Below are 25,633 nucleotides of genomic sequence, written 5' to 3' on the forward strand. Positions count from 1 at the left end.
TTTACACTTTTATTCACATAAACATTGATCAATGCACATACAAAGAGCACATCAAATATGGTAAACAGCAGCTCAGACATGCATTTCTGCAGGTATTATAACCTCCTCGGTTCGGATCATTTGAAATATAGGGCATGAGACACATGGAAAACATTTATGGTGCATTTTGTCCTTTTTGGAGCCTAACTTTTGATATATGAAAAGTGAAACATGGACGTTCTGCATCTTTTGTGTCCCCACAGTATATATATTGTATATATTTTATATATATAAGAGTTATTTATAACAAATAATAATTTTCATTGAACAAACACTTTAAAAAACGTTTCACAATGAATCAGAGCCTTGTAAAAACATACTTTTAAAAAGAGTATTAATTATGGACATACTTTAAACGAATATACTTAAGCCCGAACTGAATGTAATGTTATAGGACTTGTAATTGCATGTTATTTACAATTAAAAGTTGTAAAATAAAAATTACAAATATTATTGGAAATTAAGAGTGCCTTTAATTACTTAATATACGTATTTTTATAATTACTTTTATTTATTAAATAAATATGTAGAATGTAGAATTTAATAACAAGCATTTATGGTAAACTAAAATAACTTTAACGTAATTTCTATTGAAACTTGTATGTCATGCATTTAAATGTTTTAATTACACATTTTAGTGATGAAGATGCAATTAAGTGCCTTTAAATGTAACCTTTAAATGTAATATCAAATAACACACTACAGTTATAACCAAGTTAAAATTATAACCATGTGCTTTAGTATGTTAGTCAACACATCAAAATAAGTGTACTTCTTTAAAGCACCACAAAAGATTATAAAAAACATATTCAGTTTTTAATTAAAATAAAAGTTAAAACAATAATTTAAAATGTACACTGAAGTAAAACCTTTAATTGAACATTATAAAAAAAAATGTTTCGTTAATATTATGGTACATATACTTTCATTTGCTGATGCGTTGAAGTTCTTCATGTCATTCATGTGTGCTGTTGTTATCTAGTAGGATTTACTTAAATTTATGTTTCTAGTTAACTTATAAAGTCTTTTTCTTAGTGGACTAAGAAATAGCTCACAGTAAAAATATTTAATGGCAAATGACCAATTGATTCCCTCAAATGAAATAAGTTATCTCGGGTTTTAATTCAGTGCATTATTAATAACAGTAACATCCTGTAAAGATTACATTAAATAACTGTAAATTCACAGCTGCTCTTGTTTTGCTGCTTTTACAAGTGTGCTGTATAATTCTACAGTATAATTGTAGTTTATGATTTACAGTACTCTTGTAAAATGTACAGGCTTACTGGCAACCAACATTTTACAGCAATTTGTTACAGTGTATAAGTGCACATTCAATACAATTAAGTGCACTTCTTTTTCACAATTAGGGATCAGAATCTGTTAACATGTTTGCCTGACAGCAGACACAGCTAAACCAACACCCATTATACTGACACAATGACAAATCACTGTCAGCCACTTCAACCATGTAGGTACTGATATAACAAATTATGTAATTATAGCTATTGTTATTCTGAATGCCATTAATGGTCTTACAAAGCAAGTAAAACTGCAAGCGGGTGCAATTAAATGCATTTATGTGGGGATGTTCTGAATAGCATCTATTAACTAAACCAGAATAAAAAGACTGTTGCACACTGTACATGCTGTTTAGAAAATATTAGGCGGTAAGCAGTGCATACTTCGTAACATGCAGTAAGCAGTACGCGTACGCCAGACTCCATTCTTAACATGTTGCCCATCATGATATTCATCAGAGAGAGAGAGAGAGAGGGACAGAGAGAGAGAGAGAGAGAGAGAGAGAGAGAGAGAGAGAGAGAGAGAGAGAGAGAGAGAGAGAGAGATTTGGTTGAGAGAAAGGAATGAGTGCACTAACTGCACTTGAAACAGGTTTTGATATGAAAATACATTGACCACTAACTAGGTTACAGTGCTTTTGAGCTATATTAACTGAAAACTGAGATGACAGTTTATTGAGGAAAACTCCAGAAATACAATCTTTCTATTTTTACCAGCAAACTTCCACCCTCTGACTAATAATCTCTGTCACACACCACGGCACAGCTGCTGCTCAGTAGAGATGACTCCAATAATAACACAAAGTAAGCTAGATAAAAAAGTTTGTCAACACAAACTTTGATGTTGGCTTTAGAAAGTCTGGCTTAAAGGTTTAAAGTAGTTTTAAAAGCTTGAAGTCTGGAGTTTAAAGCCCATGCAGATGTGTATGTGTGATTGCGTGTGTGTGCGTGCGTGCATGGGTGTGTACGAGCGTGTGTGTGCATGCATGCGGTGTGTGTGCGTTTGTGTGTGCATGTGTGTGTGTGCGTGCATGTGTGGTGCGTGTGTGTATGTATGTGTGTGTGCGCCGTGTGCGTGCGTGTGTGCATGCGGTGTGTGTGTGCGTTTGTGTGTGCATGTGTGTGTGCGTGTGTGCGCTCTGTGTGCATGCATGCATGTGTGTGTGTGTGCACATGTGTGGTGCGTGTGCGTGGTGAGTGTGTATATGTGTGTGTGCATGCATGTGTGTACCCGGCCGTATGTGGTGTGTGAGTGGTGCGTGTGTGTGTGTTGGTGTGTGTGTGATGCCCAGGAGGTGGCCACAGTCTGTCTACTGGTATAAAGTCAGGTCCACTTTGTTGCTTATTTTGGTCAAGCACCAGAACATAGGAAGGGAGTGTCTGTCCAATTTGAGGAATTACCATCCAGAGTTTGCTTTCAGGGCCAGGTAGATCGAAGAGACTGAAGTGCAGCAGAGTGGAAACTCGTTTAAATAATGGCTCAGCAATCACTGAGAAAGTGGGTGTGCAGTCTGATGCTGAGATTAGTACAACACAACACACACACACACACACACACACACACACACACACACACACACACACACACACACACACACACACACACACACACACACACACACACACACACACTCACACCACACAGACTCATAAAAATGTATTGAAGTCAACATGATATTTTGAAACTCATTTCAGAGTGAAGCTAGATATTCAATGAGAAGAAAATAGGGTGTGGAACTGGATGTTATCCACCTAGAATGGATATGGCATTCCACACTGGCAGGAAACAGATCTGAATGCAGTGGATTGTGAAGAACAACTTCCCGGATTTTTGGGGTGTGGAGTCTTCTCGCCTCCACCCGGAAAGGAAACTGATTTCAGCAGTAGAGCAAGAACATTTTGAGCATTTTTCTTTCTTTTTTTTTTTTTAGGATAACATGCGCTAATATTTGTTTGTGTGTTATTTGTAGGTTAGGTGTATTCTGTGGAATGCAATTATACAACACACACATGCACATACTGTATTTCACAGTTGGACAATCTATGCTGTCCATTAAGTCTTTAAAGGTCATGTTTCACTGTCTGAGGGAAGCTATTTTTAGAACATGGGGCATTACTGATTTATCCATTAGAGTCAACATGGAATCAAAATTGACCCTAATACACATTCCTGGTCTGACTGTGCAGGATTATATGGAGGCTTGTTTTTGAAAAGGAATAACAAAATAAAAAAAGGTAATCTCACAATAACTGCAAGATATAGACTCAGAATTCTGAGTTTATAACTTGCAATTCTGGCTATTTTTGCAAAAAATAAAGTCTGAATTGTGCGATAAAAAGTCGCAATTACCTTTTTTATTTAGTAATTTCTTTTCAAAAACAAGCTTCCATATAATCCTGCACAGTCAGACCTGTAATGTGTATTAGTGTCAATTTTGATTCCATGTTGAATTTAATGGGTAAATCAGTAATGCCCCATGTTCTAATAATAGCTTCCCTCAGACAGTGAAACATGACCTTTAAAGACTTAATGGACAGCATGGATTGTCCCTCTGTGAAATACAGTATGTGCATGTGTGCGCTGTATAATTGCATTCCACAGAATACACCGACCTAACCTACAAATAAAACGTTCAGTCCAAAGTTCTGTCATGAAACTCTAGATGGCGCAGGCTGATCGGTCCTTAACTCAATCTGCTTACAATCACATCATTCTCTATAGGACACAGCTGATTGGTTCCTGCTGTATCAGCAGCCAATGAGCTCGCAGCTCAACCTTCAAATACTTGGTCAGCATTTGCTGTAGCAGTTGTAGCACGCTTTCAGAAACCCTCCTCCTTCCCCAGCTCCACCTGTATAGATCAGTTATGGGTAATTCATGTACACTGTCAGAAATAGGGGTACAGTAGGAGACCATTTCTGTCCCCCAAGGTACAATCTACACTAACGTAGGCTTATTATTGGACCTCAAGGTACATATATGTTCCCAAGCATTAAAAGGCCTATGCCAAGGGTACAAAAGCTGTACCCTTGAGGGTACAGTAACAATAGCCGCTTTCCGACCAAGTAGTTACAGGAACTTAGTTCTAGGAACTGTCCACTTCTAAACAGTTCTAAGAACTACTCTCCCCCAAACTCGGTTTTGCTGTTTGCGTTCGCACTGGCCAAGTGGCCATAGGAACTGGTAGGAGGGGTAAGGGAGTGACGCAGGCACGGTGACTTTTATTTTGACGGCGCGACAGACCTTTATTTTGGCGGCGCTGAGAACGCCAGAGCAAACAATGCTCGCATTCTCTGTGTTTATTAGTTAGCGATCTGTCTAACAGTACTGTTTAATATCTTATCAGATAGAACTGTTATAGAAAGTAGACAGTATATGAAAAAAGGTTATTAGCCTATGCCGTGTGGTTGATGTCCAGTGTTGCTTGCTAGCTGGGCAGATAAACATAATCATGTTTGGCTGGGTCCCCTCAAAGTTGCGTTGGATTTTCTCTTCAGCATAAAGGTTTAGAGACCCATCTATCACTGTTTTCCATGTTTAAACTTTGTATAGTTAGTTTATGGAGTAAATATATAGGCTATAATCTGTGTGTTTACATTCTAGCTGTTTTAAAAATGGCGAGTGCTGGTGTTCCGCGTGCGTTCGGTCAATCAGCGTACACTAACGTCACGGGTAGTTCCTATAGTGCTGGTTTAGACCCTACTCTGAAGTAGGACCTAAATTAGTTCCTACAAATGGAGTTCCTAGAACTAAAATCGTTCCTAGTTCCTGCGGTGCGAACACGCCGACATCCGGGTACTTTAGCCAATAGTTCTAGGAACTGTGAAAAGGTTCCTCCGGTCGGAAAGCGGCTAATGACAAGCCATTGTACCCCTAAAGGAACAATTATGTACTTTATTTTCTGAATGTGTATGTATGCTATATTGTTCAGCAGCAGCATGTCTATCTTGCTCACGGCAGCGTGTCGTGTATGTATTGGCATTAGCAAGTCCCGAGAACAGCAGCAGTGTAGAAGACCAAACATATCAACATTGTCATATCCATTACCATGCCAAACATGGTCATGACTTGTCATGACAGAACTACATTAGTAAGGATATTGCATAGACTTCCACTGATTTTATATCAGGTTAATGTTATTTTCTATGGCTAAACCAAACCCTACCCCTAAACCTAGCCCGTCACAGAAACATGTGCTAAACACTCCAGGCCAAATTGAGCTTTTTTAACTAGTGGGGACCAGTAAAATGTCCTCACTAGTCGGTTGTCTTAACATTTCACCATATAAGTGAGGACATTTGGCCCTCACAAGTATAGCCAAACCTGTACACACACACACACACACACAGTTATGCTACAGGAGAGAACTCCATTACCCAACTAAATGTTTACATTTCCTGATGGAAATGTGAGTGGCACTTGTCTGTGCAAAACTCACTGCCACAATAGGTGACTGCCAGAGTGTTGCTATGCTGTTGCTAAGGTGTTTGGAGTCGCACACTGTTGTGCGGTAGCTAGAGATTTCTGAGAGTTTTCCAGAGCATTGATAGGTGGTTGCCGGATGGTTGATTACAAATTGAATTTAATAATTTAATTGTAATTTAATTTCACCACATTATATGTCATTTTACTGTAAAATGCAATCAGACTTCTGGGTTTTGCTAATAAAAAATATGAATTACCATATAATTAGTATAACATAACAGTCCCAGAAATTACTGTGTGACATCATATATGAATATATTTTCTTTAAACAGTTTTGTTTCTTCTCATTTTTGTTATCAATATGTACGTTGGGGTGTTTTGTGTTACATATTCTGTTTAGTTAATGTTTAGTGCATTATATTTAGTGTTGTGTGTTACTAGTGGTGTTTTGTCTTTGTGCATGTGTATGATTATGATTATGTTCACCACGTTTCAAGTGGTTTCCGAAAATTCAACTGAAAATGTAACTTTTGCAGTCTCAAAATTATTCAACCCTTTCATGGCAATTAGTACTTAGTTTGCTGTTATGACCGACTGCAAATGAGACGTATAATCAGACACCAGCTCCTAGCAGCGTTTCTGAGGAATCTTAGCCCGTTCCTTATGAGTATTGGCCTTTAGTTCAGTAATATTCTTGGGTTTTATATACTATATAGCTTTTTAATATACAATAATTATATGCAGGTGTGGCTTGTGTAAAGGCAGGCAGGCTACCAAAATATTAATTAACTCGAAAACATAGACTTCCAATAATGTAATTTCACGAGTTCACCCTTACATCAATTAAACAGAGTAAAGATTATGCGTATTTGGTGTGCTGTCCGGGGGGAGGGCTCCGAGCTCGGAAATTTTGCCCGAACCCAGAGTACTCCCCCGTTGTTGTAAGAGTATTTAGGACTAGAAGTGAGGAGATGGGGTGGTGGAGGGATGCTGTTAAACTGTCAACGAACGGAGGTAAGTTTGCAGTATATATACACCTCTTACCTCATTGATTGGGTTGATTAACAGAGTGTGGTCCACTCGTGTTTAATTAGGTTTGATTGTCTGAATGTGCTCCACATGTGTTTAATTAGGTTGAATTATCTGAACGTGCTCCTCCCGAACTTTGTTAATAAAACATCATTTATTAATCATAAATGCATTCAAAATGAAACGGATTTGTGTTGGCCCTGAGTTATGGAAATGACATGTAGGAGCTTTAAACACAGTGCATGCCATTGTAAAGACTGTAGGTCTGTCCCCCCCCCCTCAGCCTCATTTTCAATCACGGAAATAAAAAACGTTGGCATCTACGCTGACTAAGGTCTAACCACCTGTCATAAAAAACCCACACAAACCCCAGAACCTCAAACAGAGAGAAAAGAGCTGCATTTTCGGCTCTTCGGGTCCCAATAGACTGTTCCCATTCACCTCACTACCACCCCCCGCCTCGAATTCATACATTTATATCAATGTATAAGTCAAGACCCGCCCTTTTTACAGTCGAAAAGCTGTTTCACTCACTCACATATGTCACAATACAGAAATCAATTGGCCATAGTTAAAGTTTAAAATGAAACACTTAAAGGCTGGGAAGGTGATTTGTTCCAGAAAATCTTTTTGTTATGCTGGTTGAAAGTCTCTTCACATCCTGAGAGCAATCATTTAGTTAATTGGTCTAAACGTATTCATACTGTATGTATATATGTCTTTGGAAGGTGTATGACCATAAAATATTCATCCACATGAAGAACAAATGGTACGATGTCCAACCAGCCTGTCAACGTATGTATTTCCATTCCTCCACGCACCTGCTCACACAGACATTTCATGCTGTGCAGAGTTACACATACGTCAGTCACCGAGCGCCATAAACAAACAGCAGCCGCATTTTACAGTTCCTCCTGAACCAAAACAACCAGCTCATGCTGTTCACACCATATCTACTGTCATTTGGAAGAGATGGAAAACCGTGACGTTATACTCGGAGCGGTTAATGACTTGAGTTTATGCGTTTCAATGGCAACACTCAACGCTGAAATGAATCTGCAGCTGTCAGGTGGTACAGGTCAGTGCTCTTTAAGTTCTTTAAGTACATTATGTTTATTGTAATGTTATGTGCTTGGAGACATAAGGTAGTTTAACGCCGTCTCTCATCTCGTGACGCTTTGCCGACTCTGCTGTGTGCGTTCATGTGTTCTGAAGGAGGCGTGGCTTTAGAGACGCTCTGAAGGGAGGGTGGGATCTTATGCTTTCAAAGCTAGCTCGCTATTGCTAGCCTCTCTGAAATTGCCTACCCTACCTTTAATGAAATACAGCATTGTTTAGTTGGACTCGGACTCTACCCCTTTTGGACTCAGACTTGACTCAGACTCTATTGGTTAAAGACTCGGACTCGACTAAGGTGGACTCGAACCCAGCACTAGAACTGGTCAGAAAATGTAAGTAAAAGATGCGATTCAATGCCTGGCCCTTTGACATCCAGTTAGCCATTCGTTCAACTCACCCACAACACAAGCATTCAAGTGAGCACAAACACACTCAGTATTAAAGCGGCTGTCAGCGGTCCCTTATGAATCTTTAAAGAAGCCATAAAACATCAGCCAGGGCAGAATAACCCAGTCCCAGACTGAGCTGCCACCCAACAGGTGGCGTTACACACACACACATACACACGCCAGTACCACCTGTCTCACCTGTATTTCATGCTACTGTGCCGTCCGAACGCCTCCTTCATGTGGGCGTGGCCTTGGGGCAGGGGTCGTGTTTTGACTGAGCTCTGGGGGGGGTAGTTGCCGTTTCCCCCCTGTCCTCCTCCTCCTCCTCCACTACTGCCCCCTGGTGGAGGGGCAGTTCGCAGACCACACAGCCGGTCCTCGCTGCGGCTCTTCAGATTGTGCTCCGTACAAGCAAATGAGACCTGCATCCTGACCAGCTCTCACACACTGTGTGTTATAGTTGAATCACTTTAGAAGATGTTTGTGCTAGTCTCACAGTACGTAGGTAGGTAGGTAGGTAGGTAGGTAGGTAGGTAGGTAGGTAGATAGATAGATAGATAGATAGATAGATAGATAGATAGATAGATAGATAGATAGATAGATAGATAGATAGATAGATAGATAGATAGATAGATAGATAGATAGATAGATAGATGCACAGGGCAAACCTGCACTCAAGTCAGGTCTTGCACCTGCTGACACAAACTTGCAGCTGTTGCGCGGAAGGCGCACGTCCAAACGCAGCCCTAACGCGGTGGTGTGCGTGTTTATGTCGCCAGGCAAAAAGTCACGACTGGCTGCTGTCCAGGCCTTTAATGTGCTGTTGCGTGCACAGTCTGTCTTTGCATTCTCCCACTGCGCTTCTCCAATACCTGGATCGACGCGACTTGAAGACGCTCCTCTCCGTGTTGAGGCATTCCTCCGCAGAATCCGGGTGGTCTCTCTGTGCGAGGCGGGGGACCTCCTCAAAATGCGGAACCACCCATTCACGCCGGGTCTCCACAGACTGGATGCGCAACAGCCGGTGCCGCTTCACCAAATGGCAGTAAAGCCCAGCTACGCGGAGGGCGAACGCGAATGCAGAAACGCACGTATAGGTATAGGCACGATTGTGTTCACGCACGCCTGGCCATCTCCTCGTCTACAGTCGTAGGACCACAAAATCACGCATACACCTCTTTCACGCACTATAGTGATGGTCACTATCTGACACACAGCGCGCCCTCACGCGCTCGACACACGGCAGCGAATGTCGCGCTGGTTTTCTGACGCGTAATTATTGCCATGGTGATCATCGAACGCGATCAAAAGAGAGTTTGACAGCTCCGCGGTGTCTAAATTCCATCGTCAGATCTTACTTTAGTAGCCGATATGTCACATCATGAAGGCGCTATAACGGCGGAATGCTGTCGATGGAGATGTGAAGGGAATTGTGCATCCGTTCAGAGCAACAGAGCCATCAAACGCGAGACTGCCAACTCAGAACCAAATGAAACCCTCAGTGAACCCCCACCCTCTCTCTCTCTCTCTCTCTCTCACTCTCTCTCTTTCCATTGTGATTAATGTGTGAATTGAGCAGGACCACTGCGGAATAATCATGTTATTGTTTGGGTCACACACACACACACACACACACACACACACAATAGCTATTTTACATTCCCCGGTTGCTTAAATATAGCCTACGTTTAAAAAAAATACTAAAATAATACATAAAATAAAAGGTTCTAAATATTATAAAACAAAACCAATATTTTGGGGGAGACCGAATAAAGATTAAAAAATCGTAACCTATATTTCACTTATAATCTACACTCTCAGAAAATAAAGTACATAATTGTACCTTTAGGGGTACAATGGCTTGTCACTGGGGCTGTACCCTCAAGGGTACCCTCCTTTAAAAGAAACGGTACATATATGTACCTTTTAATGCTTTTTGACCTTCAAAAAGGTACATATATGTACCTTGAGGTCCAAAAATAAGCCCTACGGGGTACGTTAGTGTAGATTGTACCTTGGGGGACAGAAATGGGCTCCTACTGTACCCCTATTTCTGACAGTGTACTGTAGGCCTATATTACATTGTAGCAACTATATCAGTTTCTTTTAACCATAAATTGACCAAAATTTATTAAAAAAAAAAACAATAAAATGATAGAATATATTTATGTTTTTTTATATGAGTCCATAGACACCCTGCAGTATACATTCCGTGAATATTAGAACAGTAGAATATTGTCAAATCAGCTTCAAACTTACTAAAACACAAAACACAAGTTCCATAAAGTAGGTCATTTTTCCTTAAGTATAGACATGATGAGGTCATCACTTTTATCCTTTGAGAAAGCTCACAACTTTCTGGACTCAACCACACTCCAAACACATTAGCCATGAGAATGAGAGAGCAAGGAAAATATTAAAGTCACAATGAAACAGAAGTAGTGATAGGCTTTAAGTAATTTCACAGAGTGCAACATGTTCCTGGATCGACATCTTTGTTGATCCTGGAACAACATTCCATTCAACCAATCAGATTTGAGGAACAAGTTTAGAGTTTATGTCAAGTTTAGGCTTCCAACCAGGGTTATGTGCTTCTACATCAGTGTTATTCACCATCATTTCTGATTTTAGGGGTAACTTATTGGTAGGGTTAGCTTTAGGGGTAGGGATAGGATTAGACTAAATAGACAAAATATGTTGATCCAGGAACATGTCATACTTGGCAAAATCACGGTGACACATCCGAGTGTAAGGGATTATTGAGAAAGAAAACAATGTAGGGCTCGGATTTGGTTTTGTGCATCAGTTGTTGATTGGATGTTGAGATGTGGGCGTGGCACTAAAAAGTGGAGGCAGATTAACATAAGTTTGCATGGACTAAATGACTGGAGAATTCCTTCATACGTCTGTTGTTTCAATGGAAGATCCAGTTATGACATTTTGATTAAACATAACAAGGTCCGAACATTATAAAAATGAAACATGCACAGATGAATTGTTCACATTAAAGTCTATAACGTGTTTTTAGAAAATACACAGTGTGAATTCTCATTTCATACCGTCTTTAAGGTGGCATGATGATGAAACCCAGGGCAAAAATATCACATAAACATGGAACAAATCAAAATAACTCAAATATATGAAATATATATAAAATAAATACGAAATATAAGTCACACACACTTTGCTTCAAACAGGTTGAACCTCTCAAGTTGATTATAAACCAGTTCAATGATTGAATTGTATCCTTAAAGGTCTCATATTGTACGCCTTTCTGAAGTTTTATTTTAGGTTCTGATGTCCTTAAGAATATATATTTGCGGTATAAGTACCAAAAACCATCTCAATATATTTTTACAGCTCCTTTCTCAGGAGCTCTGCCAAGCAGGTCGATTTTGTCCTGTCTACTTAATATTCATGAGCCTCTCTTCTGATTGGCCTGTGACCCACCATTGGTGTGGGTGGAGACTGAAGGTGGTGACTGAGTAGTTCTGACATCACATTTATACGTCACAACGGCTTGTGAAACACACACACTACTTTATGCAGTCTGTGTATTGACTGTTTTGAAACTTATATGGTCATTTCAGAGCCCCTAGACCTCTGTTATCATGAAAAAAGCCAGGAAATTTCAGTTTTGACAATATGGGACCTTTAACACAAATATGAATAATAGAAATGTGCTCTCGGTTTGCCTCAAAACAGGCCAGGGGTGTTTTTCAGATCCAGATGCTTGTGCTTCTGTTGCTGTTGAACATCTGCACTGAACCAGCTCTCTGATAGCAGGTACAAGAGATTAAAACCTCAAAATGATTCACACCAAAGCATCCCGAATAACGCCTTATCCTGAATCAATATGAAACTTCAGTTGTTTAAGGAGACATGTAAGTATTTCTTCATCCTGAGTCATGGGAGTTCTTCCTCAACTGAGTGTTCAGATGGATCAACATTTGTACACTGTCATGCAGCTAAAGCATGTTTTTTCAAAGCTGTTTCAGTGCACACAGAGACTGCTGCCAGCCAATCAGAGCGAGGCAGTGCAGAGGAGGCAGCCAGTGACAGCGAAGCCGTGCTGTGTAGCGAACATGGGGGAAAAGAACAAATCGGAGAACATCAGAGAACATCTGCATGCAGAGCCAGAGAGAGAGAGAGAGAGAGATGGGAACTGTCATTCAATGCACACGGTTTCTGACAATGCAAACTAACCAATCAAGAATCCTCTTTTATCATTTGCTGACTATAAATGTCTCTAACCAGACCAGTATTGCAGGAACTGTCCATGGTTCTGAAACGCTCCAATAATGGAATTGGAATTCCAATTGGAATTCCACTAATTAGCGTGTATATATATATATATATATATATATATACACACACACACACACACACACACACACACACACACATAACATGTAAGTTGTGCTGCTTCATATTTGTGGAAATCTTTTTTGGGGGGATTTTTTTGATGAATACAAAGGTCAAAAGAACAGCTTTTATTTGAATTAGAAAATCTTCTGTAACATTTTTGATCAGTTTAATGCATCCTTGTATTTATTTGATCAAACACCGAATAAAAGGTTTAATTTCTTTCAAACAAAAAAGTCTTTTAAATGGGAACTTTTAAATGGTGGTGTAGAGAGAAAACGAAGCCTATTTTAAGCACCATAAGATCAAACCATCTTTGCATTATTTAATGGCAGTTAAGTACATTCCCCCCTTTATTCTCATCTAAATATATTACTAGTTTTTTTTTTTTTGTAGTTTAAGTATGATCTCATTATCACCTCATTATGCTCCATGATGATTCTCTTAAATTTCTCAATACTGAAAATCATCCTATTTTAATCAGCTCGTGCAACAAATACTATCATCACTACCGGACATTACATAACTGTAATAAGGAACCAATTATTCAGATTCTTTACGGTGATGAGAATTGTGGGGTGATGAAGCACTCACATGAATATAAGGACACACTTTATTTCGATGGTCCACTTTAGACATTCTACTAACTATAAGTAACTTTGCAACTACATGTCAACTAGCAGAGTATTAGTAGACTGTGTTTAATATCTGCTAATACTTTAGACAGACATTATACTGACTAGAAGTACCTTTGCAACTACATGTCATCTTATTCTAACCCAAACCCTACCAGTCTACTAATACTCTAATGAGAGTTACTTGACATGTAGTTATAGTTAGTAGAATGTCTAAAGTGGACTATCGAAGTATGACCGGAAATAATGAAATAAGCCTAATTTTCTTCATGCTAAATATTATTTCTTAACTTTTTTATTTCTTATTCTGAGGTGAAATGAGGTGGACATGTTCTTGACAAGCTTCTGTGAGATTCACTCTCAAAAATAACATTAGCGTTGATATAATATTAACGTTATGCTCGAACTGGTCGTATAATAAGTGAAGCAATACTGTGTTCTCAGGGTGGTCACATCTGTGTCAGAGATGCATTTCCACGGCTGTGTTCCTGAGCAAAGCTCTGAAATAAAGCTTATCATCTCCCTAATACATTAGATTGAACCCCTGTTTAGCTTCAATAGTTGTCTCAGCTGCGAACAACGTGAGGTGCAGCGACTGAACATGTGCTTTGTGAAATCAGAGCACAAACCACCTGGTGTGCGATTGAGTCCATATGGCGGCAGAGAGAAAGACAGAATATGCCCTCTTATTTGCCTGTAAGGTGTGTCCTACTAAAAGCATAATTAAGATATAATTGCAAGTTAATTGGCAGAAAATGACAAAAGTAGGTCTCGGACGATAGTGTGAAGGGATTTATCAGAGGACGAAAAGCTCTACTTTCGTTCTTGCTCCAATTTCATGAAGAAAAAACACATTGGAAAACAGTTTTGCTTTTTATCTTCAATAAATCTGTTGCTTGGCCTCCAGTGGACGGCGAAGAGAACTGCACTTCAATTATTTATGGAGGTAAGAATATATCTTTTTCAAAAACCTGGAAACAGATCGCTGTCCCCCCTGGAGAGACGGAGCTTTTAAGTGCTTCCATCTGGAGAAAACGCAATATGCGATAACATAATAGTGTACACAGATACACACACACACGTGCACGGACACTTCTAACAGCAGTTTGTGCATTCAGACAAACACAAACCGAAGACATGAGTTTGTTCTCCCTCTGTGTGCTACTCGTTGCCCTCTCTCAGTGTGTTTTTTTTTCCTCTCTTTAAGCTGCTGAGCATAAGCCTCTGCTTACTCGCCATCTTTATCTTCACAGAACCAATATGTCCCATATTTCAGGCAACACATTGGAAAACATGAGAAAACACACAATGTCAGGAATGAATAGCCCCTTTCACACAGCAATCGTGGTAAATGCCGTAAAATTAACTAAATGACTTTACCAGTAAATACACAAATCTGCTGTTCACACAAGCAACGGCGTTCAAAGGTTCAACGGCTCCTTAAAATGCGGCCTCTAAATGCGGCCTTTGTTTCCCGTGAAATGAAGGATAAAACAGATGGATCCTTCTCGGCCTTGTCTACCCCAGAATTAATTGCGCGCCAGTCACGACAGGATTTTATTTTTGAGAGAGAAATTGGCGAGTAATAAACATAAGTATAGGGTTTCAACTTACTCAAATATCTAATGATACAAATGCAAAAAAAACCTTTAAAGCAGTTCAAATGTTGACTTGTATGCAATTACATACACTGTAAAAAAATTGCTGTAGTTATGCAGCTGTTTGCCAGTAACTTACTGTAGATTTAAATTTATGTTATTTACTGGCAACAGTTTGTTCAAAGTTAAATGAACATTAAACATTAACAAGTCTTTGTCTTTACAGAATAAAATTATAAAATAACAATCTAATGCAAAGCATTCTGGGAACCAGAAATCTTCATCAACCTTTTTCTGTTTTTTTTCCTTCAGATTTTGGTTCCCAGAATGCTTTGCATGAGGCTGTTATTTTAGTTTTATTCTGTAACGATAAAGACTTGTTAATGTTTAATGTTCATTTAATTTTGAACAAATTGTTGCCAGTAAATAACATCAATTTAAATCTACAGTAAGTTACTGGCAAGTAGCTGCCAGTAATACTGTAATTTCTACAGATTTTTCTAACAGTGTATAGTTTACACTCTTAATTATATACAGAAATGGACCATGGTGAACATATTTAGACAGTTTGTAAACCCTGTTTTGTTTTCAGACAGTTTAATATAACTTAAAGTCCCCCTGTGGTGAAAATCAAGCTTTTAATGTTGTTTATATGTCTATGTGGTGTTTTTAATGTGTTTTAAGACAAACCATGTGCAATTCATAAGTCGACACCATTGCTGAGTATTTTCTCCTTAAAACTGGAAAAAAAAGACACACTTTGAAATCGCTGGTGTTTCTGAAGTCACAAACTACCTTGTAACCAATCATGATAACGTACAGGCGGGCTTTAGCATTTCATTAACAGCGAACTAACAGGGGAGTCTCGAGAGATGCTAGGTTATCCCAGTATATTTTTTTGTTGATATGAAAAATCGGGTAGATTGAGCAATATAGTGCGTGTATGATGTATATTATGATGTTATGATGAAATCGAAGTGAGTTGTTCAAAGCGTTTCTGTTGATTGTTAGAAGGCAGACTGAGATGGCGGACTTCCCGTTTGTGTAACATTAGCAACACATTATTAGCTGTTTGATAACGTAGTCAAGCAAAAGGCTAATCATATTTATCGCTAGGTGTCTGACTTTGTAAAGAGCGATACCATTGTGCAGCGTTTACCCCAGTAAGTTGGCTGAGTGAATCTCTGAGCTGGCTTGAGCGAGTGGAGGCGGGGCTAATTAGCATATTAATGGTTCTAAATGAAGCAAGGATGTAGAGTTGCATTCAAGCTATTTTAAGGCATGATTTTTTTTTTTTTTTTTTACAGGAAAAAAACGTTTAAATATGTAATTTTGGTGATCAAAGATGAATTTTAAGGGTTACAATTATGGACTACTAGCCTGGAAATCCAGACCTAAATCTGAAAGATTAATGGTCTGGCATCGACTAATGAAAATCGGCCAGCTCGAGGGGCGGCACCAAGCATGCATTTGAAAATCTCACTGCACGCAATTGGATAACACTTCGACCAATCACAACAAGCCTCATTCGCTTAGCTACCAGCGGAGCTAACTGGTAGATTAGACTCTTGCCGTATCCGGTCGGCAAAACAGCAACAACGCCCTTCTTGCAAAGGAACGATTCGAGCGCCGTCTTCTGTGCCTCTTTTAATAAAAAGCCAAGTCTAACTCAATCATTGTAGCGGCCAAAGCCATTTCAAACAACTGGTGTTCATCCATAGCCATCTTGCAATGTTTACTAATGACTTCGTCACAGCGCTGTCGTCATCTGTTTAGCTCCGCCTATATCAGATAACCCGATGTGATTGGTGCAGCTCGGATACAAGGGCATATTTAATGAGCATCATTACTCAACGCCGGAGTAAACTCGCTGAGCAAATTCAACTTGTGCTCTCGTGAGAACTCTGGATTTCCAGGATAATGGACTGCAGGGGGACTTTAAGCCTAGCAAATACTGTCGCTCATCAACGGCAGCTGTCACAGTTGCTAGGCGACAAGAACCAGTCCCATTCAACAACGCTTAGACCTAGTTCGAAGGCATGGCCTTTGAGGTCGAGAATGCAACCTTTAGAACCAAAATACTGGACATTTCTGTGATGTCATTCTTCGGAAATGATATTTAATATCATTTTGATATTGTCTTCATTCACTCGCATGAGGAGAAGCACTTCAGTTTCACTAACCGTTTAATTTGAAAACATATTTTGAGTTTGAGTGACAGGCATAAAGGAGATGATCAAACAGTGCTGATGAATGGAAAAGAAGGCTGGGTCTCGAGCGCGACACGCTGAGGAGACACGCAATAAACGGTCAGGATGCTAATTAAACGGAGTTTGATTGTGTTTACACAATTCAGGCAAATATAAATTACTTCTTTATCGTTGTCTCTGCATTTTGAGCTGGGATGGAAGAATCAAAACAATCTGTTTTGCACCAAAAGGCTTATTGTGATTTGTGAATCCGTATTGTAGTGAGATCATCTCGTGTTCTTTTACACAAACACGCACGCACACACACATACACACACACAATGAGTTCTCTCATGCTATTTAAAGATAGCTACTGTAGCCCCTGTGCCTCAAATCAGCGAACCTTGAGCACGGCCGGCAGTTCCCATGGCAACCCGCACAGAGCAAATCACCTGGGGACACAGAACAGCCTTATGGGATTTGTGGTGCAATTATAACAGGATTATAAGTATTATAAACTTCAGGAAATGTCCACTATGCCATTAGTGTCCAAATGTTTATATTTATTATTGATAAAGATATTGTGGATATTTGAAATATAGACTATATTACTCTGCAGTAATTGACTGTTAATTGCATGAAATGCACGGATGACTTATACATCAGCCAAAAATATGCAATATTCAACCAGAACACCCTGTGTAATCCACTGCATCCCAGAAAGAACTAAACTTAACCTTCTACACTGTCAGAAAAAAAGTACTTGAAAAGTGCCCCTATTATGCTTTTTTTCAATTATTGTCTCCTAAGAAAGAAGCGCCTGAAACTAATCATCCAGTATTACTTCCTGCATGAACCCAAATAGGCTTGGAACTAATTTGCATAATGCCAGTCTATGGTCTTCATTTGTTGCCCGTGAACATGTACTTTGACCCTCAAACACTGTATTTGTAGCTGCGACTTGAAGGGTTTGGTTCGTGTGTCGACATGTTGAGAAGACGCTGTTTTCGGCTGCCGAAGCAAATCCACTTTGATGCACTTCTAAAGGATGAGACTCGTGCTGGAATTGATACGGTAAAACTGATGCCAGCATTACTCTTCGTATCACTGTGTCAAATGGAGAGGAAGATCTGGAGCTGAATATTCAGATATGGTAATGAGCGTTTAGGTGCTGTAAGCAGTCGACCAATCACAACAGACTGGGCCATCTGACCAATCAGAGCAGAGCAGGTTCTTAGAAAGGCTGGGTTTAGAGAGACTGAATCCTTTATTGAACTGTTTCAGACACTGTTGAGAATAGAGGAGATACTGCAATGTATATTGTGTGAAAATTTAAGTGTTTTTGACTTTATATGCATGTAAACCGAGACCCCAGAGCAAAATTAGGAGCCTTTAAAATAGCATAGCAGGGGCAACAATGTCACTGAAACTTTGTAACATGTTTACACCTAAAAGGTGCATATAAGGGGTCATATGATGTGATTTCTTGTTTTCCTTTTTCTTTCAGTGTGTTATGTAGCTGTTAGTGCAAGTATGTGCAGAGTTACAAAGCTCAAAGTGTCAAACCCAAAGAGATATACTTTATAAAAGTTAAGGCTCAGCCACACCTTCCTAAAACGCTTCGTTCAAACACGCCCCCACAAACCTACGTCAGTGTGTGGGGGAAGAGTTTCATAACACCGCCCTAATGTATACGAAAAGAAAGAAGGAGTAACTTTTATTCTCGCTGTATTATTGTTGCCGGCGCCGCCATGTCGTGGAGACGCTGTGTTTTTCGTTGCGAAAGCCAAACTACTTAGTTTGGCCTTCCAAAAGACGACACAAGGTAGTACCGACATTATCACCTGTCATTATTGCTTTGAGCGTTTATGTTCCAGATATGGTAATGCCCGTCACATTTCCGTCACACGCTTAAGATTTTTGGGCCAATCACAATGCACTGGATCGCTGGCCAATCAGAGCACACCGTGCTTTTCAGAGCAATGAGCTATGCGTCTCAGAAAGACGAGGAGCAACAATAATGTACAGTATGTGTAAAATAATGACTTTTTTAACCTGAAACCGCGTAAACACATTGCATTAAACCAAATACACAAAATAATGTTCTTTTTTAGAACCATCATGTGACCCCTTTAATACCATGGAGTCATAATATGCACCTTTTAGTGGAAAACAAGTTACAAAGAAATACATACACACACATTACCATTCAAAAGTTAGGGGTTGGTAAGATTTGTTAATATTTTTGAAAGAAGTTTTTAATGCTCACCAATACTGCATTTATATGATCAACTTCATATTTTTGTGGAAACTGACATTTTTTCAGGATTCTTTTCCAGGACAGCGCTTTTAGTCGTTTTCGCTGATCTATGTGAATGGGGATGTTTTGACAAGGGTGTCGTCTGTACACACGGAAAACTCAAAGGAAAAACTTCTCCGTTTTAAGCATATCGTTGTCATGTAAACGTACCCTAGAAGTCCATGAAAATGAAACTGCAATGACACTTTGTAAAGAAACACTATGGGCCATACTTTAACGATATGAAACGCAAGTATCAAGGGCGAAACGCAAGTAACTTTGTGGGCGGGTCTCGGCGCTGTTGCTATTATACCGGCGGGATAAATGACTCTTGCGCTCGACGCAAATCTAAAAGGGGTTGGTCTGAAGTAGCTTCATTACTCATAGGTGTGGTTTGGGCGTAACGTGAAATAAACCAATCAGAGCGACATCTCACATTCCCTTTAAGAGCAGGCGTGCTTGTTCCATGGCGGATTGCTATTATAACGGCGGATTTGCCAGATGCACGCCAGGAGCGGTTCACAGCCGAGGAGACCGACGTTCTCGTCAGGGCGGTAAAAGACAGAGAGGTGACATTGTATGGGGATGGAGAAACCCACCCAAATTAGCTTTGGTTAAACAGGCGTATAATAATTTGGGTAAATGTGTAAGCTAGATTTATGCCTATTTTTTCACATCTTCATGGACACAACAATGATTTCCCTTGTGTGTTAATATTTTTCCTTGTAATAATGTATGGTTTTCTAAAAATGAGAACTGCTGCGTAGATGAGATAAGCAAAGTGTATGCGCGTTGTGCAAACGCTACATTGATTATGGCCAAGCATGCGCCCTTAAAATAGCATATGAATAACGAATTGTTTTCTAAACCTGCAAAATAGCACCAGGGAACGTTTGCGCCGGAACACGCCTCCTCTTTGCGCTGAACCTCCCCCAGGAGCGCTAGTTCATTTCCTAATTTACCGACGTGCGTCTGTGGAGGGAAAAGTCCGCTGTGCATGGGTGCAAAATAGGAATGATACATGCGTCGGTGTCAATTGCGCTGGGTGCAAGATAGGGCCCAAAGTGCCTATAGACTAAACACGTAATACGCATGCACGTCACCGTTTTCACAGATTTGTGTTTTTGTAGTTTACACGGAGACGAGAACGGTTAATTTTTAAAAATGTGCACTCTGAAACCCGTTTTCAAAAGTTTGAGGTTTCAGGCCCCCAAAAATGCCATTGTCGTGTAAATGAACGGCCAAACGCATAAAAAGTTTTACATTTTTAGTTGAAAACGGTGTTGTGTAAACGGCCCCTGAACTGAAAGGTACCAAGACATATGATCAAAAACCCAAGACATAACCTGACATAAATGTCTTTATTGTCAAATGAATGCGTCCTTGCTGAATATAAGTATTAATTTCTTATTCTATCTTCTGTTCCGACAAGTGTATCTTCTGTTCTGCTACTGCCACCTTCATTTATTATCCTTTCACATTTGCTTTATCGGGTTTGACACCATTGAGAGTGCATTTCCCAAAACACACACACACACACTCACCGGTACAGCATGGCTTGTCTCTCTGATTGGCAGTCATTGATGCTGAGTCCACACTCCCTCAGGTAAAGCTCAAGACGCCGGCGCTCGACCAGTCTTTGTGCCGCCTCCAAAATCTGAGAAGCCAGGGCATCCGTCTCTCCTTTCTGCCCCTTTCCTCGGCTTTGCACGTTTACTTTTGCCCCAGTGCTGCTCGCTGCCCCTGACGAGGCTTTGGGCTTCTTGCTGATACCGTACAGGTCCTCAACGGAGAACTTGCCCCCCTTCGCCCCACGACCCCCAAACATGGCCATTTTCCAGGGTTTAGTTCGGTCTGTCGTCGTGTTCGGTTTGAGCTCTCAGTTCAGCATTCAGACACACTCCAGCTGGCAGGACTAAGTGTAAAAAGATAAAAGAAAGGTAAAAAAAGCAAAGAACAAAGTTTCAGCATGCAGGTACCAAATTAAATATATCATTTGGAGATGCCACATTTATCTGAAACACACAGATAAAAGAGAAAAAAAGTCTCATCCTTTAATGTTTGTTCTTTCACAGTGAAAACGATTAAAAAAAGAACATCTGCACACATCACTGTCAAAAGTCACACACACACGTTTTTAAAACATCATCTCTTTCACTGCAAAAAAAATTGACAAGCAAAATTGCGAAAATAATAAGATTTGCTTTCATAGAATATCTCCCCCAAATAGTTTTTTTGTTGTCGTTGTTGTTGCTTAAAGCGTAAACCTTTAGTTTGAATTATGCTTAAAACAAATTAAAACATCCCAGACAAATTAAAAAAGTTAATAAATCGCTGAAAAATTCAATTTCTTTCTTACTTTTGTCTCTTTTGCTTTCTCCTCTCTTTTCCCAGTCTCTTTCGCTCTTTGGAATGAAAGATGACAGAGGATTTACAGTGATGTTGTTGATTTAGATTTAAAACACACACACACAGTCACACACACACACACAGACTAATGCTCAATCTGCTTGCATTGGGCTTGATTTAAAAAATAAAAAAACCTCAGATAAAAAGTGACCAGGTCGCCCCTCCCTCATCCAACAGCTCAAACTAATGATGTGGAAAAAGAAACGCTAAAAATGACACAATAAAACTAAGGACAGACATCCAAAAGGAAGCCAAAAATACCACACCAAGATCTATTAATATGGTTGACAGGCATAACAGTCATCATAACATCATTTTCAAAAAGAGCGCTATAAACAGAATATGCTAGATGCTATTCAGTACAGTAGATACAAGTTTATACGATCCTTTTTCACAGGTGTGTATGAAGGAAAAATCACAAATTAGATCTGTTTTACATATCATTTGCTTCTAGCCATGAGACTATCATCAAAGCACATCCAATTTTTTTTTTAAATATATATATATATATATATATATATTTTTTTTTAAACATAAATCTATTAAGATAAAAGAAGTGCACTTATAGCATACTTTAAAAAAATGTGTACTTATTATGGAAATCAAATACTTTAAAATATATTCCTAAGGGCACACTGAATGGAATGTTTCCAGACACTTTTTACATGTAATATGCAATTAAACGAAAATGTATTATAGTTTAAATTTATTTTAAACTAAGGTTAATTAAATAAAACAAAAACAAAAGGTTAATAAATTAATGAAAAGTGTTCTAAAGAATCATAGTCATGAAAGTGCCCTTATGTTTAAAGGGTGGTTGATTATGATTTCACTTTTTTAAAAGTTACGACGCTCAAAGTCCAAAGCAAAGGGAGTGTTTTCATGTTTTCTTTTACAGAAATCGCTTTTTAAGGACTACAACAAACGGAGGTGACATCACGAACCCTAAAATGTACATAAACCCAACGCGATTAATAGATTATCATGACAGAATATGTTAATCAATGACTAGAAGATAGTTAACTCCACAAAAACTACATAAATTCATCAACTAACCATTCAGAAATGTCCTGTTGCATTCTACATGTTGTCAGTCTCTCCATCTTTGTCCGACTCTGGTTTGAACACAAAAGGCTAAAAGTTTTAGAAATTTTCAGTGTGTGTCTGTGTGAGGTAATCATAGCTGAAACACAGGAGCTCTTGAAGCTCCGCCCTCTTTGCAGGGAGCAGCAGCTCATTTGCATTTAAAGGGACAGACACAAAAACGGTGCGTTTTTGTTCACCATCAAAAAGTGACAATTTTAACATGCTATAAAAAATATCTGAGGGGTATTTTGAGCTAAAACTTCACATACACACTCTGGGGACATCAAAGACTTATTTTACATCTTGTGAAAAGGGCATTACCACCCCTTTAACGTTTGAAGAACACTTCAACAAGTGCACATTCAGCACAACTAAGCACACTTTTTCCACTTAAATAAAGACTTATGTTACTCAATTTTGTTTGTTGGGTAAATTTTTATTTATTTTGAGGACATTTTTTAAAACCTGTATTTTTGCTAAAGAAATTAATGTGATTGTCCACATTCTTGTGAACTGCAGTGGAACCTTTTGCAGAGTGATAAAGTCAAAGCACTTTGATCTTCATGTAGGTCATATTACATCCTTTGGTAAGCGCTGTGGCTGTGGGAATACCCATAATCCCTTGCATTTGAATAATTTATTTAAATGTGGTTAAGGGTGGGCACTGACTTATGATGATATGTACAACATTCTCATTTAAAATGAATGTTTTTAGCTCTATACTTTTTGTTGATGTTTTTTACAAAGCTGTGGTTGCACCATTAGCTTGGATTATAAATCTGTGTCATGCATCTCCTTAACACCAACATCTACCTGACAGAATGCTCTGCGGATGGTTGCGTCATTTAAAAAAAAAGATCTATCTTTAGAAGAATTTATTTCAACATATCTTTCAGAACAGTGTTCAACTGTGACTCAGAAACACACGGGATGTGACAGCGGACGCTGAGCTGCCCTTGATCCATCCGCTGTAAGAGGGTCAGATTATCAGGGATTAAACTCTTGCCTAAGAGACTCCGATCGCCTGCAGTCTCTCTCCGGCACAGCTGTTTCGTCTCATCTCTTCTCTTTCATTCCATCAATCACTCTCTCTTCATGCCTTCATTCAAGAACACTGGGTTCTGTCCAAAGCCAGAGAAATGTTTATGATGTGTGTGGGTAGCAAAAAAAAGATATTCCAAAATTCTGCTCCTTTGCCTTCACATGTTTTCCTAGTAAATATCCCATTACCTGCTAGTCTTTACAGGGCAAATTCATGTGCTTGCTTGAGAAAGTACAGAGTGAATCAATCTACAGTACAATTTCTTTGCTGAGGAACACTGAAATCCCTCAAATGATCTTGCTCAAATGTGCTAAATGAACAGGGACATGTAAACCCCAGTAATCCACAATACTATATGTAGAGGCAAAGTCAGTGTTACTCCAGCATCCCCAGAGCTAATGCTCTGATGTCACGGCAATTACATAAATGTGCAAAACAAGGGGCCGAGGTTCACCTGGTTATAGCGTGGTCCCTTTAGCCCCTGCTGGTAGATGCCGTAATTACAATAAAAATCGTTCTCCATTGAAGGACATTAAAAAGAAGCCATGCATTCTGACTGTCAGCATCCAATTTTGTGATTGAAAAATTATTCACATTTAGAAATATATAATTATATCATTGCCGATGACTGATTTTCTTTGACGTTTCACTTAAAAGCTTTTATTCACATGTGAAAATTCATCAACTCACATCAGTTGTGGTAAACATTTCAAGCATGTTGGGTTCATTCTAGTGTTACCAATCACCTTTGAGCTTCAGCAAGAACCAATGAGGTTTGTTCTCGCACATCAAGCAGGTTCAGTTGAGCTTCTGTTTATGTTCGCTGATCAATGTTTATATGTGAATAAAAGCCTAAATTCAATCTGTTCATCATATAAAGCAATTAATTTGGATTAGTTTTACAATATCTTTATGAACGTTTTGAAATGTCAAAGTGGTAGTTGCGTAGCTGTCAATGGAGGGACAGAAAGCTCTCAGATTTCATCAAAAAGATCTTAATTTGTGTTCTGAAGATGAACGAAAGTCTTACGGGTTTGGAACGACATGAGGGCGAGTAATTAATGAAAGAATTTTCATTTTTGGGTGAACTAACACTAAGTGTGTTAAGAAACAGTCATAAAAGTGTACTCTCTTACTAAGTAATTCTTGAATATTATATTATCTGCAGGTACATTTAAATATATATATATGCTTCTATGATTTGAAACACAATACCAGTGCACATTCAATACAATTAAGTGCACTTCTTTTTCACAAGGGAGTAAGCATTTAGTAAGGTTGCTGGAGCCTGTCCACATTTCGATTTATCACTATCATGAACTCCTGGGTTGCAGCCATTCACCTATCGAGAGGTTTATCAGTGTGTCCTGCTGTGTCAACAGTTTAATAACAAATGTAAATATGTTCTTTTCCTTTTGAAAGTTGAGTAGATACTTTCATTCTAGAATGTCTTTCAGCAAATCTGGTTCTCATAACAATTACATACATTGTTTATGCAGGATATCCACTCAATATCTGATTCATTTCCAGCCAAACACAAACACTACGTGTATAGGGAATTGAATCAGAGTCAGTGGTCAGCAGCAAAATTTAACAACACGATCTTCGCTGAGCAGCTTGACAGGCTGCTGTGACCCCTGTGAAATCATTTGTCTATATATATCTCCAGTGGGTGATGTAAAAACAAGGGAGGGCATATCCAGAGCA

The 25,633-nt window shown here is 39.1% G+C and overlaps 1 protein-coding gene across 3 annotated transcripts in view; it reads right to left on the reverse strand.

Annotated features, from left to right (window-relative positions):
- LOC311293433 (voltage-gated potassium channel subunit beta-3) overlaps positions 1-22,027 on the reverse strand; it is a 53,582-nt gene extending 31,555 nt beyond the window's left edge. For 2 of the 3 annotated variants that reach the window (XR_014627931.1, XM_084413726.1), the window contains exons 1-2: positions 21,749-22,027; positions 20,934-21,304 (exon numbers count right to left, since the gene is read on the reverse strand). Coding sequence is in view for 2 of the 3 variants with exons in the window: in XM_084413726.1 (XP_084269852.1) it covers positions 20,934-21,223 (290 nt within the window). In the remaining variant the exon portion in view is untranslated. Of the gene's footprint in view, positions 1-8,501; positions 9,774-20,933; positions 21,305-21,748 lie in introns of those variants that run through there. The other variant, XM_084413727.1, reaches the window with a different exon arrangement.
- Between the last annotated feature and the right edge of the window lie 3,606 nt (positions 22,028-25,633).

Source organism: Rutilus rutilus (assembly GCF_951802725.1).
Source record: "Rutilus rutilus genome assembly, chromosome: 7".
NCBI lineage: Eukaryota > Metazoa > Chordata > Actinopteri > Cypriniformes > Leuciscidae > Rutilus > Rutilus rutilus.